An 18,423-nucleotide genomic window follows, 5' to 3' on the forward strand; every position below is an offset into this window, starting at 1 on the left:
AAAACACTAAAATACCATATAACATATTATTAACATTAACATGATTTAAATAAAATATAAATCAAAATTATGGCAGTAAAAATATGTTCAATTGTATTGTAAGATAAGGAGGAACAACACGTGTAGAAGGCCCTCTCTACTTGTGGATATTCAAAATAGGTCTTCAATAGATCTAAGAGAGACAGGACAACAGGGAATCTGAACCTAGAAGGATAGGTGTAACTATTCCTTACACAGTGGGTGTGAATGAAAAACTACAGAGAATTTTCAGACAGTATGAGATTCTGGTCTATTTCAAACCTACAAACACTGACAGAAACTTGTTCGCCCAAAAGACAAAACTCTGAGCCTTAAACAAAGCAATATGGTCTACTCCATTCAGTGTAGTGAAGAGTCCAGTGAGCATAACATTGGAGAAACTAAACAGCCACTTCATAAGAGAATGTACCAGCACCGTTGTGAGAGCTCCTCTGGACTCCAGTCTGCTATGCATCTCCGTCTCGAAGCCACTAACCACTCCTTTGAAGATAGTGAGGTACAGATCTTAGCCAGAGAAAAGAAATGGTTTGAGAGAGGAGTTAAAGAAGCTATTTTTTTTTAGGAAAAACAATCCTTCCTTAAACAGGGACGGAGGCCTGAGACATAATCCCTCACAGATCTATGAATCCATCCTCAGACCCAAAGCAAAGAATTTATTAACGGTTGAATATGGTAATTAAGGCTGAAACTGTCAATAGCTGCTTACAGTTTCAGTGTATTTGGTCCCTCCCTTCAGATAGATATAAGACCACCAGCAGATATAAGTGTCCACCAGCAATCTGACCAGAACTGAAGAAGCGGTTTGGATGAGCAGCGAAACGTCTTCACTCCTACAACGATTTGTCCAGTTAACAGATTTAAACTTTGTCTTTTGCTATTACTTTTGAAATAAAATAATAATACATTTGCACAAACTTGGACAAATATTACTTTGTTCCATAGTGCATAATGGAAAATGCACAATGAAACCACAAGAGGGCGCTATACAGGTTGTGCTTCTTGTGTATCTAGCGTCAAGAAAAAATATACATGAAGAAAACATGGTCCAACCCTGTCACGGGGCGGGGCCATGAAGAAGAGAGCTAAGTTACCCGAGGAGCTAACCCGCTAGCCCCGGCGCTCTGCAGGCTCTGTTAGACTCTCTAAAGCCGGTCAAGATGGTCCAACTAGTGGGTCCCCTCCGAAAAGAGCTTGCCGAGACCCTTTCCACTTGCAAGGTGCTGGTCGTGGGGGCAGGAGGGATCGGCTGTGAGCTGCTGAAGAACCTTGTCCTCACCGGCTTCAAGAATATCGAAGTGGTGAGTAGCATTGTGTCGGTTTGCAGTGTTGTTAGCCGTGTGTTAGCTTTGATTAGCATGCCTGTCTTTGTGTGGTACGGAGGAGTGCAGGCAGGCTTCAGACTTTTTCCTGACGTGGCTTGACTCCTGAGTTGCAAGTCCTTAATGGTTCCTTTTAACACTAGCCTAGGATAATAAAAGACATTTTCCCAAATTCTTGCTCATGTATCTCACCTGATCAGGATAGCGTCACGATTTTGGCGCCACAGCCAGTTCGTGAGAGAGACTAAGTATATAGTCACTTGACAACCGAGCTTCCTCATTAATATGATTGTCAAGCTTTTATCGGTTAGTATTAGTGTTAGTATTATTATTTATGGTGCCTTAGTTCATATTTGTACGTGGTCTCATTGTTTGGGTAACTAGCAGGCCTACCTTGGTATGGATTGAAAGAGTGAGCTTGGGTGGTCAAACGTAAACATTTAGTCCTCAGTTTGCTTTTAATCTTTGTATTATGATTTATCTTATTTATCTCTTTCAGCTGATATTATTTAACTCAACCATACATTCAAATGAGTATTTAAGTTTAAATACTTTTTTGTGATGAAAAAATTTATAAAACAATATTTTTTTCTGTTTTTGTACTTCGCCCACTTATTACTACTTTCTCTCTAGATTGACCTGGACACAATTGATGTCAGCAACCTAAATCGCCAGTTCCTTTTTCAAAAGAAGCATGTTGGGAAGTCTAAATCCCAGGTTTGTGTCTGTGTAATGCATTATTTATTTGCAGTCTTGTCTTTTTAATTTAATACTTGTATTTGTTTTGAAGGTGGCCAAAGAGAGCGCCTTACAATTTTGTCCCTCTGCCAATATTGTTGCTTACCATGACAGTATAATGAAGTATGTATCTTTGTTTATTATTACTCAACTGCTAACAACCTTGATGATTACACTGAATTAGTATTAATAATAATTTCTTTGCAGCCCCGACTACAATGTGGAATTCTTTAGAAAGTTTGTGCTGGTTATGAATGCCTTGGACAACAGAGGTAGATAAATACATTTTAAAGTTATGCTATTATTTAGCAGCAGTTAACCTGTGTTTGTCCTCATCATCTTTTTATTAGCTGCCCGCAACCATGTGAATAGGATGTGCTTGGCAGCAGATATCCCTCTCATAGAAAGTGGTACAGCAGGATACCTTGGACAAGTATCTGTTATTAAAAAGGTACATGCAGAAATGCAATATTGATATCATATTGTAATGCATCTATTCAGAATGTATTTAGAACCGCAAATATGGTATTAAATATAAAATTATATTTGCTTGTAACCAGGGATTGACAGAGTGCTACGAGTGCCAGCCCAAACCTGCTCAGAAGACTTTTCCAGGTTGTACCATAAGAAACACACCATCCGAGCCCATTCACTGTATTGTATGGGCCAAATATCTTTTTAAGTAAGTGGAGAAAATGTTACTAAAATTGATATGTCTGGCTTTAGAATGTAAATTATTATTTTTTTGCTGTTGTTTCTCAGTCAGCTATTTGGAGAGGAGGATGCTGATCAGGAAGTTTCTCCAGACACTGCAGACCCAGAAGCTGCATGTAAGAACCATTATAAATTTCACATATTTTTAGTCCGTACACATGCCCTTGAGGACAAAACATTGTGTAGCTATGAAGTGCATTTATATCAATAAAATCTGTTACAAGTCATTATGGAACCTATTGAATTTTAAAGTTATGTTGTTATTTAGGGAATCCTGAAGATGCAGCTGCCCGTGCCACAGCATCAGAAAAAGATGGAGACATTAAACGTGTATCCACCAAGGAATGGGCCCGTTCCACAGGATATGATGCTGTAAAACTTTTCAACAAGGTGTGTATCGTTGGCTGAACTGTAGTATTGCATTTTATACAATGCCCCACTGTAGAACCTTTTATTTGTATTTATATAATTTTAAGTAAAATATAATTTTCTGTTTAGCTATTTAAAGATGACATCATGTACTTGTTAACCATGGATAAGCTATGGAAAAAGAGGAAAGCACCTACACCTTTGGACTGGCACCAAGTGGAGAAAAATGGTATGATCATAGCTAAAATGTATTATGATATACCTGTTTAATTTCCTAATTGCTCTTATAAATTCATCATTATTATGTTCTGATTCGTTATATTCAATCAATGCAATTTTCATGTTCTTTTATACAGAAAGTCCTAAAGAGTCAGAGTGTACTAGTGCAGGTCTAAAGGACCAGCAGGTCCTTGGTGTTTGGGGCTACAGCCAACTTTTCCAACAAAGTGTAGAGACTCTTCGCTCGCAGCTGGAAGAGAAGGGAGACGGAGCAGAGCTTGTATGGGACAAGGTACTTTACAGAACACATAAATGCAATTAAAATGTTATGGCATTATGTGAAAAAATATCCTTAGTGGTTTTCTTTTGGTCATGACATTTTACACAATTTTTGATAGGATGACCCACCAGCTATGGACTTTGTTACTGCTGCAGCCAATCTGCGAATGCACATCTTTAGCATGAATATGAAGAGTCGTTTTGATGTGAAGTGTAAGTACAATATTCTCAAAATGCATTGCTTTCATCTAGTCATGAAAAAATTGGGACTGCCTCTGAGTATTTGTACCACTTGTTATCAATCATCAAATTTGGTAATGTGAAAACAAATAACTTTGACATTGTTGCATCAGTGTATAGATTTCTTTTGACTCATTTGTTTTCACTAATTTCAGCAACCTAATGTTTTTTTTTCTCTTTGATAGCCATGGCTGGAAACATCATTCCTGCAATAGCTACAACCAATGCTGTAATTGCAGGACTAATTGTATTGGAGGGGCTAAAAATCTTGTCTGGGGAGATTGAGTCATGTCGTTCAGTGAGTTGACTTTGTTGCTAAAAGTCATGGCAAATTTGAGTTTGGCAGATTGGATGTACAATTGTGGTGTTTACATATCATTTCTGTCTCAATTCTCAGATCTTCTTGAATAAGGTTCCAAACCTCAGGAAGAAGTTGCTGGTGCCTTGTGTGCTTGACCCTCCAAGTGCTAACTGCTATGTTTGTGCCAGTAAACCAGAAGTTACTGTCAAACTCAATGTCAACAAAACCATGGTTGTTTCCCTCCAGGACAGAGTAAATGACACTTTTCCTGATTTCAAGAAAAAATCTGTATCAAGTATGTTATTTTACATAAACTCTATTATTTAGATCCTTAAGGAGAGGTTTGGGATGGTGGCTCCAGATGTGCAGATAGAAGATGGAAAAGGGACCATTCTCATCTCCTCAGAGGAAGGAGAGACAGAAGGTAATTTTTCAGATGAGTGAGCATTGTTGTAGTTTAAAAAGCACATCAAGAACATGACAAAAATATAGCATGGATAACTTAGGGATAGACCTTGTCTATCCATGAAGCAGCCAGGACATTTATGCAGGCACTTATTTTTTCCCACTTGTCCTATTACATCACTTGCTTGGGACATGCTGGGGAAATACTATTAGACCTTTTAGAATCAGTGTATAAGCAAGCCTTAGAGAGCTTTGTAATTTTCAAGACTCAAAAAAAATATTTTGCCAAGATGTTACAGTGATGGTGCATTAGAGGTTTTTTATCAGATGCTTTTTCCAGTCTGTCTGGTTTTCAAGATTATAATGGCTTGGGTCCTGACTGTGCCAATTTGAACTATTGTGCTACAGTAGCAATCCACAAGACTGGCCCCTCTGCATGACTGTATTGTACTTTAACCGTCCACCTGTGGACAATCAGCTTTTTCAGTGAAGGCCACTACACAGTGACTCCATAAAGTAATCTGTCACAATCAAAGGTTTTAAGATTGAACTAAAAAAGCACTTAAAAAGCACTCAAAACTGTAACCATTAATCTCTTTAGGCTCTACGCTCCAGTGGTTCTGGTGAATATGTGTGTGTCTCTGTGTGTGAAAGGGTGTGGTAGTTTTGATGCATGTATACTTTTTGTATTTCAACCCATTATCACTTGTTGGTGTTCTGTCAAATGTTTGGGTTGTTCTTTTCCCTGTCAGGGGACTGCTGATGCAAATTAGCCCAGGGCTAACTCTGGTAGATTACATCAAATGGCAGCATTTATGTTCTAATTGTAAAGGGTCTATTTTTAAATAAATAAATAAATTCATAAAAATAATGATCTAAACACTGTGAATACAAGACTAGTATTTTGAACACACATTACAAGCATTGTTAAATCAAGCTTATTCTTGGAATTATATATTTGTATATTTTCCAGCCAACAACAGCAAGTTCCTCTCAGACTTTGGGATTCGTAATGGCAGCCGTCTCCAAGCTGACGACTTTCTTCAAGACTATACGCTCCTTGTCAATGTTCTACACACGTATGTCCTCCCAAGAAGTATTTCAGGCTTTGACATTTTTAAGTATCTTTCTTGTATCTAAAAGACATGTTTTGTTTTGTTTTTTTCCTTATTTGCAGTGAGGAACTCGAGAGGGATGTGGAATTTGAAGTAGTTGGTGAAGCCCCAGACAAAGCCCCTCCTCCACAGAATAAACCAGAAGATTCAAACAATATTGCCAATGGCAACAAGGACTCTGCCCAGCCGTCCACCTCCTCCAAAGGTCAGTGTGGCACTAATAATTTGTTTGGGGGTATTTAAGCTCCTACTTGTTCTGAGCTCTCAAACCCTTTCACATGCGTGAGTTTTTTCAAGCACATTCAGCTTTAAAATGGCTTTTCAAATGGCAAGGCAAAGCAAGATACAGCGGTCTGATTTTGTCTGACAAATCTACATATTTTTCAATGTCCTCTTTGGGCAAATAAATGATATTTGGGCATTTCTAGAAAACACCTGGGCACTACTGCTTTAAACTTGAAAGAAAGATTCTATCTTTCAATGAAAATGTTTCATGGTTAAGTCCAGCAGTCAGGCTGCAGGGGGAGCTATTGGTCTCTATGCTGCTCTACCCACTGTTCATTTAGGAAAATAAAAGCTAGCAGCACATATTTTGTATTGTAATGACAAAAACTAAAGTTATGTAATCAGTCTCACAAAGCAACATTCAGGTGATCATTTACTTCTATCAATATTATTTCCACTGTGATGTTTAAAATATAATATTCACATAGTGCCTCTTCTTGTAGTACTACACACTAATATTGAATTACCTAGTCTATTACATGAATACAAAAAGGAAAAAAGGCATTGGTAGTTTTTTGTAAAATTATGTATCCCAAATAAGTGCTTTTTTTTTTATTGCCTTTCAGCTCCAGCAGATGACAATGACATCATGATTGTGGACTCTGACGATGATGGAGCAGCTTCAAGCTCAGCCGTAGAAACTCCCAGCAGCCACAAGAGGAAGCACTCGGACGCAGAAACGGGAGAAACCTCAGCCAAACGTCCACGGACAGACCAAACCACTGCTGAAGAGGACGATGACGATATCATCGCTCTGGACTAGATGTGCAGCTATTGTCGTTTTGACAGAACAGCGACTGCAACCTCATGTTTTATGAAGAACAATTTATTACAACGTTTTTTCATTTGTTAAATCCGTTTCCCAACAGACCAATGTATGCTTTAACAGTCCCTCTTCCTTCCCTACACAATGCTGTACATACTCTGAGAATTTGCTAGCTCATTTTTTACTTTACTCATTTCAATCCCTATAAACTGTGTCTCTTGATGGTTACAGTGAGTGTTTTTGTATCTTTTATAAACTTAATGTATTTCATGTGCTAAACAAGTCAGGATAATTATTCATTTGTTGGCAAGTTACATCAGGAAAAACACAGATGGAATTTGGTTGTATTATTTATGTCTTGTGATGATGCATAAACTTGAGGACAGGCATCTTGTGGTACTCAAATGTGTGTAGTGTATTGTTGCCTGACTTCAGTATACAAAAACTTTGAAATGGTTATTTTGTGCTACGGGAGAAAAGTCTCTTAAAGAAAATGACTATGGAGTAAATTATTTCATTACATGCTCTTTGTAAGGTAGATTGAGAAAGGCAGTTAAAGGAAGACACTCCTATGAAACTGCGCTGGTATCACTTTTGATTTTTATATTTTACTGTGCACATACCCTAGAATCACATCAGTAATGTTTTCTGTTCTATGAAACATGTACAACAAGCCTCACTAGAGTACTGTTAAGATTGTGACCTGACTTGTATAGCCCTGAGTCTATTGAACATTACTGTTGAAAGAATAAACTTTGATATTAGGTCATGTGTATTTTATTTGTGCATGACTTAACTATAACTTAAACTAATACTAATAACACTTAATTCCATTTTGTTAGCCACATGTTACTGCAGGCTTAAAGATGTTATGCCTAAACGATCAAGAAATGGAAAAAGAAGGAAACAGCTTCATATTTCAGTCCTTTCCGATGGAGATAAATGGGGCCGTGCTTTTGTTGTCGTCAGTCGTCATCATCACGACGCCCCTCAGATGAACGCGCTGATTGGTCGGACACAGACCCTTTCCTTCCTCTGTTCTGTCGAGCAATCAGTTTCGTAAACAGGAGCTTATATCTTATCGTTTATCGGCGCACACGAGGCGAGGACGCGTTGTACAAGATCGCGGGAAAGTCACAAGTAAAACGGGGCGTTTCTCCGCCTCTTTGTTCCTGACAGAAGGCACTTCTGCTCAGTATTTACACGTGCTACAGCGAATATAACAGAGTAACACTACAGCTCGTTGCAAATTGAAGAAACAAGGGACAACGGCACATCTTAAACTGTCTATCACTGAATTATCGCCATGGTGACATCGGTAATAAGACCGCTGGCCTCTCAGCTTCGGCGGCAGCTGGTCCGGGTCGCGAAGAGCCACCGGATCAGCCCGGTCCGGACATGTAACCTCACAGCCTGCTCCAGCAAGTTCGTCCTGTCTCAGAGTGAGTTTAGACGAGAAAACACTGTGTCTATTGTGTTTGTGTGTTACAATTCAACATCTGACACTATATTTTCTATATACATCATGACTGGCCCTGAGCCCATCCTGCTCTGGGTCGGGGTGTCACTGCTGCATATTTCCATGGACCGCTCGCCATGGTCATTTGTTGTCACCTGAGAGCGTGCATGAGAAAAGCTGCAAAAAGTGGAGCGGGTTTGGATTAGGACCTTCCTGCTTCGTCTCTATGTAGTCCACAGCATGCGGAAGTGGAGCTGTGCCATGGCTCCAGGTTTTTACGGCCTGCTCTCTTGACATGTTTCATCAGTGCGTGTGTGTGGTGTGCGCTGTATGGTGTGCGCTGTACGGTGTGCGCTGTACGGTGTGCGCAACATGGCCTTTGGCCTATATGGACCCGCTATGGAAATCCAATGGATGAAAACACATTTTATTTGTAAAATGGACGTGTAAACGTCCCGCCCATGTCTGCTACAACACATACTAGTCTGTAAATGAGCTCTTCTAAACCAGTCAAACCACTCACATAATACATTATAGATAAACACAGCTGCTACAAACCACACCTTGGGTTCTACATGAACAGCATACACTGTAGTTTAAGAGAGCATAAGAAGGACTGTAATGAACAATAAAACATTAGGGATGAGCAATAGCAAAGAATTGCTGTGCATTAGTGCCTTACTCCCCCAAGATTTTGATTAATTTAATTAATTCAGAATTGAGTTTAGTTTATTTGTTTATTTATCAGGGATAATACACATATAAAACAAAAAATATTGACCTACACAAAGAGTAATATGTTTGTGCCAGGTTATAGCAAGACTGCAATTTTTCGCTTTCAGTCCCCAGACAGGTTGATGTCTTAAATGGTGTACGTGCCAATCAAATACAATGTATATTAAATCAATCATTCATCCAGTCAATCAATAAGTAAAACTAGAAGGAGAAATTGAAAGATGACTGACCAAAAGAGGTTCTACATCCTGGAACACTGCATTCTCCTCTGGCTGTCGACTGCAGTGGCTCGGCATGTCTTCTCTGAAGTGAGCATCACAAACTTTCTCAATGAGGGAGCAGCTGAATTATAAATTATTTTAAATAAAGATAACATTTGATTACATTTAAGCAATTGTTCAACATTTATAGTATCAAGCAGTATCAAGTATCAAGCAGTGGTGGTACAAGGAAGATTTTTTATCAAGATTTTTTTTATTTAAATTTTTATTTTTTTTTCAGAAAATTAATATTTTTACTGTTATTGTAACACTACTTTTTTGTGAACTATAGCTTCACAAAGAGACACAAGGTTAACCCCTTTTTGTTTGTGCCAGATGCAAACACATGGAGAAAATATCACATTGCTGATTGCTGTCTATGTATGCACTCTCTCTTATCTTGTAAGATCTTTTGGCACGAGATCTTGTCCCTTCCCTAACAGTTATAGACTGCAAAGAGAAAGTCGTAACCCCTGCGCATGGATTTCTGATGTGCTTTAAGTAGGCTACATAAGACTGGTCTGTTAACCTACTTTTGTTTTGAGAATTATTTGATGCTTTTGTTTTGTTTTGGCCTCAGCTTGTTTGAATGATACAAGTCTAGGATAGAAAAACACAATTTAGATTATCTGTGTTCTTCAAAATTAACATACGTAGCCATGTGTTGTTGTTCTTCATACTTATGAACATACGTGGCTATGTGTTATTGTTGTTGTTGTTATTTTGCTGTTTTTTGGATGGGAGTTTGGTATTTGAGAGCCGCATAGGTTCTCAGGTTTAAAAAGCAATTTTGGAAATGCACATTTTAACCAAGAATCAAATCTGCATCCGCCACAACAAAAAAGCAACTTGGGGTGCAAATTACATGTTTTGACCCGACATGATCTATTCATTGGACCCACAATAAATGTTTTGTGATATTATAAAACATGGCATGATAATGATACAAGAGGTTGTGATTGTTTTTAAACAAAAACACAATTTAACAAATTGCTATATGGAATTATGTAAGGCACTGCTATGTAAACGTGTTATTGAACATTGAACTTTGAACTGAGGATTATGTGCGCACACCATTTTTATTCTGAAAAATGTGTTCACATTGATGAAAAAATATTCTCGTATAATACCCATAGCACATTTATATTTGATGTATTGTCAGTGTTGCCTTGCAAATATTTAAAAATTGTCAAACGCAATATACAGAAATATTATGTTCGATGCTAATAATATCATAGAGAATCATATTGATGTTGATGTATTATACCGCTAAAACCAGCTCGCTATGTCAATTTGTGGTCATTTTGCATAAAACCGAGTGGTGATTGTCTTGGCCACATGACTAGAATTATGACTACATAGTGACCATCATATGAAACAAGACTTCTCCATTCAAAGTTCTGCTGTCTGGCATGCTCTGATGGTGAATGGGGCTTGGGACAGACCCCTCTGCTGCCATCAGCGAGGGGTGAGAAAGATGAAGGTCAACCCAGTTGGACCTGTTACGCCTATAGTCACATGGATCAGGAAAACACTGGTTGTTATATATTCTCAGGTATATGCGTTGATGAGAAATGGTTCAGGGGGTAACTAAATAGAGTTTCTGTGTGTGTAACTGGACTGCCTGGACTTAGTGGTCCGATCGTCCCGCTGTGGAGGAGAGTTGGGGGCGGGCCAGGACATTCCATGTGTCATTTTCTCTACAGCCAACCCACTGCTTTGGTTTCTTGCAATTTCCTTCATGGTAAAAGGAGTAAGTCATCAAGGAGGAAGTTTTTTTACTTACGCACGAACTTTTTCATTCATTTCCTCCAAACTGGACAGAAGGGACCTGTGTTCTGAAATAAAGCCTTTTGTGTTTTGTTTTTTTCCACTATGGACTGTTTAGACATGAGGAAAGTTGATGAGCACTGTAGAAAATGTTAGTCTCCACATTCAAATTGTTTAAAAGGCTTTTGAAAACATTTTTTTTCTGTTAAACTTATCTTTCATCTATTTTTTTTTTCAACTTGTTTCTTTTCCTCTAGTGCATCCCATGTGGCAGGAGCCCCTTGCGGTACCAGGTGGTGATCGCCAGTCGCCCATTGATATTGCTGTACGGAAAAGTGTCTTTGATTCAAAACTGAAGCCTTTAATCACAGACTACGACCCGAAAACCTGCCAACAAATCTGGAACAACGGTTACTCTTTCCTGGTTGAATATGATGATACCACAGACAAGTCAAGTAAGTGCTTTTTCTACACTTCAATACATTTCAGTAATGGTATACATTTGCTGAAGCTGGTACGTTATATTTCCCTTTAATTTTTGTAGACTTCTCAATCCCTGTAGAGTTGTTTTGTTCCTACAAGAGGATTATTATTTTTTTCCCTTAAAGGCCCAAGCTGTGAAAATATTTTTCTAATCAATGTTCCATAGAAACCACATTTTCCACGTGGCTATGCTGACTGTCATGTGACTTCTCTGACCCCTTGACCTCTAATAATGTTTGTCCAAGAAAATTTAATGCAGTAATAGTGCTGTCATCAGTTTCCAGCACACATACAATTTTGATTTGGCAACAGAGCATTTACTATAACTGAGCTGGACAAGATTTTCTTGTTGAACTTACTTCCTTATTGAGGCAATACTTTATTTTGCATTACAGACAATACCAGAGAGACAGTGAAGGATGGTGTGTTTTGTTTGTCTTAAATAAACAGTGATTTTCGATGGACTGTGAATAATGCTGATACATGATGTCCTAATGTTGGTGTATTTGTCTTGTCTATTTTCGGTGCAGCACTGAAAGGAGGCCCCCTTGAAGACAAATTCAGGCTGTGTCAGTTCCACTTTCACTGGGGCGAGTGCAATTCCTGGGGCTCTGAGCACACTGTGGACAGGAGACTATTCCCAGCTGAGGTAAAGGGAAATTTTATCAAATGTGCTCAGATTTAGGCCATTGCTCACAACCAAACTTTGGACCACTCACAGAAATAAGAGGCTGTAAAGTAGCAGATAACCACTACTGTTTGAAAAAGGCTGCTATATGATTAACTATCTAAAATCTAGTTTAGAAATTCTGAAATATTTTTGGCAGTGTGGTGGTATCCCCTGATACAGAAATGATTAAATCAGCATAAAAGAGTCATAAGCTGAAAAATCACTTTTACAGAAATTGTCTTTTTTTAAAAGGAGCTTTGTTTTGTACAGTAATATATTTCGATTACTTGTTGAAATGTAATATTTGATTCAGCACACATTTATTCATCACTAACTGTAAAACCTCTAAAAGATGTTGTAAATGGACTCAGAACACTTTATTTATATAAACATTGAATTGGGCAGCACAGTGGCACACTGGTTTAGAAAAGAATATCTTTATTTTCTACTGAGGCAGAAATTCAGCCTCACAACGAAGAGTTTGATTTCTGGGCAGTGTGGAGCCTTTCTGTGTTCAGTTTGAAAATGAAAAATCTCACTGAAATAATCTTGGTTAAATAAAGAATAAATAAAATTATTTCATACATTTGTGTTGCCACAGCTCCACTTGGTGCACTGGAATGCAGACAAGTACAGTCTGTTTGAAGAAGCTGTGGTAGAAGACAATGGACTGGCTGTTTTAGGAGTGTTTCTAAAGGTGACAAGGATGCACTACCACAATTAATTATTCACAAACTAACCTGGCAAAATGTCCAAATGTCCAGATGTACAATAAAAATGTGTTTTCCCCTATTTAAGATTGGCAAGAGGCATGAGGGTCTGCAGAAACTAGTAGATGCACTGCCAACAATCAGACACAAGGTGAGTTGCTGTAACTAATACAAAGGCAAACAGCCAGAAGGGGTCAAAGTCATTGTTGTTCCAGATTTATTTCTGTTTGCATAGACTGTGTTACTTCTCCTGTCTTTGATTTTTTGAGTTATCTTATTGACAATACTTTAAAATGACAATGGCTCCCCCTGTTGTCTTATTGTAGACAATACAGCTTGATGAAAGGTTTTATTACTGTTTTAATTGACAGCTTATCAACATAAACATATGATAAATGCCTGGCTCTCCTCCTCCTCGCCCGGCTCTCCTCCTCCTCGTCTGGTCTTCCTCCCCCTCGCCTGGCCGATTTCTTATGTTGTCTGATTTTTCCTGTTGTGTCTGATTTTTCCTGTTGTGTCTGATTTTTCCTGTTGTGTCTGATTCTTCCTGTTGTTTTGTTTTTTGTGTCTTGGCGGCGCGGTGACTGAGTGCCATCACTCATGTCTCACAGCAAGAAGGTTGGTTCGATCCCCGGGTCACCAGGCCTTTCTGTGTGGAGTTTTTCATGTTTCTCCCCGTGTCTGGATGGGTTTCCTCCGGGTACTCCGGTTTCCCCCATCAACCAAAACATGAACGCCCTTCGAGACAACTGTTGTTGTGATTTTGGGCGTTACAAAAATAAATGAATTGAATTGAATTGAATAAATATTATGGTTATTGAGTAAGATTAGACTTAACGGTTTTGTGATTTGATTATGGCCCAGGGCAATAATGATGTAATAATAAAAGCAGTCTCCGACCTTTTTTCACTTGAGTGTTACTTCTACAAAATGAAACGGCCCGACCTACTTACTTAGATCTATGTGAAACTATGAGGTTTTTTGACGGTGATACTTACTTAAATCTGTGTGGAACTATGGATGTAGACACGGTTTGGCCCTGTTCTGTCCTGGTCTTGGTTTTGTCTTTGTCTGATCCAGGTTTACTTCCACAGTTTAGTCCCAATTTTGATGTGGTGCATGTGCAAGGACTGTTTTGCAAATTGTGAAACAAAACTGTGTTTATTCGATTGCCAAGTACAGCTTTTTATTTAGAGCACAAAGAGAGAAGACACCTAAAGCATACATTTCAGTTTATGCATTGATAAGATTGGATACTCTGGGAGCAAACTTGCAGGTCCCAATGTTTATTTAATCAAATTGAACAAGTTTACAAATATTAAGCACTGGTCAGCTAAAGTTATTTTGAATGTGCTATATAAATAAATGTGAATAGAAATATTAGGCAGTGCGTTACTACCATTTTATACCACTGCTTTGTCCTCAGGGTAGTGTAGTGGAGTTCACCAAATTTGACCCGGCATGTCTACTTCCCCCTAATATCGACAATTATTGGACCTATCATGGCTCTCTGACCACGCCTCCTCTAACAGAGTCTGTCACCTGGATCGTCATGAAGCAGCATATCGAAGTCAGCCATGACCAGGTCTGTAAAATATCAATCGCTCCTGTACAAATAAATAATGCATACTTTGAATCATTTATAAGGAGGAAATTAGACAAGTACATACATTTTTAGAGCAAATTTCAGTGTTTATATTTTCACATTTCTCATTGCTTTGAGGCTGTTTCCCTCAATGGTGTTACAAGCAAGTTATGATAAGGTTTAATTTGACTTCTAACTTAACCTCAGCATGGTATTCTTGGTTCTGTCCACTTACGCTAATGGTTATCAACTAGACAAAAGCATGAATACTACACCCACTAAGCATTGTGTAGAGAACCCCCTATATTATGTCCAATCATAGTGGTACATTTACTGGTATATTGATATTGTAATTATAATTTCATGTATTTTGTCGTTTTAAATATTAATACCAAAATTATCCCACTGCAACATTATTAAGGATGTTTAAAATGTTTTTGCAAAGAACGTTTATATTCAAATACTATTTCAATTCCACCTTTCTTTTAAATAATCTGGTCTCCGGCCCCTGGTTGGGATACACTGCCTTATGCTACATATATTTTGGGACCTGATGATGCTTACTAAATGTGCTAAATATGCCACATTATAGAACAGGTGCTCATTTCCATCTGTTGTCCCTAGGCAGGCCCATTGCCTCCTGAAAATGTTTTTAATTATCCTGCAAACAAAAACTTTAGACATGCCTTTACAATATTGATTTTGCTTTGAACTAGCTCATTGAAGTTATTAACTGAAGTGCATAATTTTATTTATTTCTCCCAACATTTGTCTTTCCTTGCCTGGTGCAGCTGGCAGTGTTTCGAAGCCTCTTGTTCACTGCTGCAGAGGAGGAGGTCCAAAAGAGCATGGTCAATAACTTTCGGGAGACTCAGCCTCTCCGGGGCCGCACTGTCCGCTCCTCCTTCACCCCATTCCTTAAGGACTCAGGGTTGGATGAGGTGAAGGAGCACAGTCACTGAACCCCACCTGAAACAGACCACCTCACACGGAGCTGCCTTTACAGTCGTGACCGTACCAAATCACACATGTTACTAGCCCTCTTCAGTATAATTTTTAGAAGACTGTTTTTAGTATGGAGATGGAGAATTCAAAGTAAATTTGAAGTAGTTTTATTTGAGGTAAATTTTTTAATAGTTTTGAGTCAACACTGATAAATAATTTGCGTTATTTAATTAGGATCGCTGTATGGAATCTGTATAATAAACTAGCAATTAAATTAAAAATTTTAATGAAATTCTCATTAATTTAACAGTTTTTATTATAACGTTTTCTCGTGATTCTCCATTTCCTACTGTCAAATCTTTTATATCATTTTTTTTTTATTTTTACTTTTCTGTAGATACAAATAGGAATATACATTTACCATAAGATTGTAGAGCTGGAACAACCTCAACTTTTTACAGAATGTTTTGTTCTTTGAGAATTTCATTTTACTGCAGTTGTTTTAGTGTATATGGTATTCTCTGAGTTTACATTCTACTATTCAAGGGGGAAAAAAACGCAATAATACATTTTACGGTTAATGACAGCACCAGACAGCAAAAATGCATCTGATATCAATTTTAATGTCACTGTTATTTGGAAATTTGGGTAAAACAAAGTTCTTTTACTTATGCATTTCTGAGTACCACATGATTGCAGCAGAACAGAATGAATATCTTTCTCATTTGATGGTGACTTCAATATTTAAGTGCCTCATAAAAGTGCCATTGTGTACTTGTATTATTGTCCTAAGCACCGGATCATACTTAAATGTCTTTGCCTGTTGTCTGGTGTTGCTGATACTCACACTACAAAAACAATAGATGTAAATCATTCAGTTCTTCTGACTGTTGTGGTAGAGTAGGTTTTCAAGTATTGGAGGTATTCTACTCATTGCCAGTCATCATACGCACAAAAGGAGATGAGGGCAGCTCTGTGAGGGCACTAGTGATTAGACTTCGTTTAGTCTCCAGTTATTTATGCTAAGTGGTATCCGTCTGGAATGCTGAATAAAGTTTTATCTTATCTGGAGTGTACATAATCACTTAGATTTTAATATGTGTGTCATATTGGCAAATCTTTAAAAATGTATAAATTAAATGTGTTTTTAACAGAAATAATACAATTCACAAATTACAAACTATAAATGCTTAACCTACTTTAGCTGCTGCACAGTTTAAAACAATACTGTTTATTGGACAGTGTTTTTTTTTTTTTTTTTTTAAATGAATCAAACTGTATATGTTACTGAACAAAAGATAAATATGCATGTAAAAGAATGGGAACTGCAGGTGTTGTTCCAAGCTCATAGGCAGCAGAGGTCATGCTAGTCTTTTGAATTCCTGAACAACAATGAAAGATTCCCTTCTCAAGCCCCTGACCCATTTGAAACAGTCCACACCCTTAACCTCTCCCCGGTGGGACATCTAGTGGGACCATTCTGTACGATGAGGCCTCAAGTGAATACAAAAACTATAATGCCTTGAAAATAACAAGTGACAGGTGCAGTAGTGTAATCATTCTGAAGGTTGGAGAGGGACAGGATTTCAGTTGAGCTGTAAAATGAAATGTATTAAAATGAAATGTATTTTGTCATAGTGAGGTTACAGTTACCTTTTCTGTAGACCTTTGGAATAGAAATAATGCCCCTCCCCTAATATTATTTAAATAAAGATATTTTATATTTTATTGCAGCACTTACCTTTCAAATTTAACAATTGTCAAAATAGTGGAAAAATGTCCATATTCAACGACATGTGTAGCACACATTTCCACCATTTCTCAGTTTAAACACAGATAAATCTTGTAAATGTTTTTTGTCTTTTATCATATGCATTTGTTATGGTCTCATGCTGTTTGAGCTCCATTTGTTCCTCCTATTCTGGTGATTTAGTAGGTGTGAGTAGGTGTGAGTAGGTGTGAGTCCTTGTCAACCCCATCACCTTAAAGCCTTTCGTCATACATTTACAAATATAGACATATTTGAAAGTTTATTTTTCCTGTGCAGTCTACATTCCTGACATGTGGAGCTCTGGTTGGGCCTCTGCTCTTATGCTCCTCATGGATGGTTACAGAAAGTTGGTTTAGCTGTGTTACTTTAAGAACCATGTTTAATGATTTTAAAACATGTAAAATTTGAAATGGGAATAAAGTAATTACAAATAACTCTTTGTACTTTTATATTCTTTATAATTAATTCTGGATTTGCCCATCTGCTTGGCCATGTTATGATTCAGATTTAGGCTTGTTTTAGTCTATTAAAGTTGTGCTTTAAGAGAGAAATATTTTTATTTGGTACTTTTTTATAAAGTATGGCTAAAAATCAACACAGAGCAATATATTTATGTTTCTAATTCTTAGTATTTACTCCCAAACCACCTGCCAGTTCCTTCCCCCTGGAAACCGGTTGTCGAAGAATCCCTGCTCTGCTCCCCTTTGAAGAGGGGATGTTTGGGGACCTCACCCACAGGTCTGAGGGCCTCAGGGTGGAGTGTTTACTCTGGCCGTCCCACCTCTCCGGAGCGGCCCATCTGAGGCTGTTTATTATGCGTCGCTGCAGGTCCCCCGGAGGACACAGTGGTGCTTCTGTGGGGGCTTCCCTTGATTGTACCGGGCTGTGCAGACTGACTGGAGACCCCTGCACTTTGAACTGCGTGTAAACGTCTACAGGTGCTGTAGTGAGACTTGAATGAACTGATGTATTATAGAATAATTGCTCTCTAACGAGAAGTTGTGTAGATCACTTTGAGTCAAGAAGACCTAATACAAAAAAGAGCATCACATGTTTGATTCCCTGAACATAAGCTTTGTGTGTTTTCTCTGAATTCCTGAAGCACTTACCCAAGTTCTGTACAAAACATCTATAATAAAGTCCTCTGAATAAAGGAAAGCAAAGCCGTTGTCCTCAACAGAAAGGGATTGTTAGTTTGTCCAATCACATGAATTATTGAGAGAAAAACTTAAAGTGTATAACACCA

At 38.0% G+C, this 18,423-nt stretch overlaps 2 protein-coding genes across 3 annotated transcripts; both read left to right on the forward strand.

Moving 5' to 3' along the window:
* The first annotated feature begins 1,092 nt into the window (after nt 1–1,092).
* On the forward strand, nt 1,093–7,554 carry uba2 (ubiquitin-like modifier activating enzyme 2). The gene is made up of 17 exons (XM_033967732.2): nt 1,093–1,337; nt 1,992–2,075; nt 2,149–2,219; nt 2,304–2,368; nt 2,447–2,547; nt 2,657–2,778; nt 2,859–2,926; nt 3,079–3,200; nt 3,309–3,408; nt 3,536–3,690; nt 3,797–3,890; nt 4,103–4,215; nt 4,315–4,470; nt 4,546–4,642; nt 5,597–5,702; nt 5,801–5,943; nt 6,590–7,554. Exons 1-17 carry the CDS (start codon nt 1,197–1,199, stop codon nt 6,784–6,786), a joined length of 1,935 nt encoding a protein of 644 aa, XP_033823623.1. The 5' UTR covers nt 1,093–1,196; the 3' UTR covers nt 6,787–7,554.
* A 254-nt stretch (nt 7,555–7,808) lies between these two features.
* ca5a (carbonic anhydrase Va) lies at nt 7,809–17,609 on the forward strand. Of its 2 annotated transcripts, none has more exons than XM_033967733.2 (7): nt 7,809–8,231; nt 11,271–11,468; nt 12,027–12,145; nt 12,768–12,863; nt 12,965–13,027; nt 14,303–14,461; nt 15,253–17,609. In XM_033967733.2, the coding sequence occupies exons 1-7, from the start codon at nt 8,096–8,098 to the stop codon at nt 15,421–15,423; spliced, it is 942 nt and encodes a 313-aa protein (XP_033823624.1). In that variant the 5' UTR covers nt 7,809–8,095; the 3' UTR covers nt 15,424–17,609. The 2 variants fall into 2 exon arrangements, with proteins under 2 accessions (XP_033823624.1, XP_033823625.1); XM_033967734.2 differs by lacking the exon at nt 7,809–8,231 and adding an exon at nt 10,990–11,164.
* Nucleotides 17,610–18,423: the final 814 nt, after the last annotated feature.

The sequence above is a fragment of the Periophthalmus magnuspinnatus genome, chromosome 6 (assembly GCF_009829125.3).
Source record: "Periophthalmus magnuspinnatus isolate fPerMag1 chromosome 6, fPerMag1.2.pri, whole genome shotgun sequence".
Lineage (NCBI taxonomy): Eukaryota > Metazoa > Chordata > Actinopteri > Gobiiformes > Gobiidae > Periophthalmus > Periophthalmus magnuspinnatus.

Excerpts from the sequence above, each read along its gene's own strand:
- ca5a (XM_033967733.2), top strand. The coding sequence starts at position 8,096 with ATGGTGACATCGGTAATAAGACCGCTGGCCTCTCAGCTTCGGCGGCAG. Across the intron at positions 8,232-11,270 it reads CAAGTTCGTCCTGTCTCAGA|TGCATCCCATGTGGCAGGAG; the intron begins GTGAGTTTAGAC and ends CTTTTCCTCTAG. Across the intron at positions 14,462-15,252 it reads TCGAAGTCAGCCATGACCAG|CTGGCAGTGTTTCGAAGCCT; the intron begins GTCTGTAAAATA and ends TGCCTGGTGCAG.
- uba2 (XM_033967732.2), top strand. The coding sequence starts at position 1,197 with ATGGTCCAACTAGTGGGTCCCCTCCGAAAAGAGCTTGCCGAGACCCTT. Across the intron at positions 3,409-3,535 it reads GCACCAAGTGGAGAAAAATG|AAAGTCCTAAAGAGTCAGAG; the intron begins GTATGATCATAG and ends TCTTTTATACAG. Across the intron at positions 5,703-5,800 it reads CTTGTCAATGTTCTACACAC|TGAGGAACTCGAGAGGGATG; the intron begins GTATGTCCTCCC and ends CCTTATTTGCAG.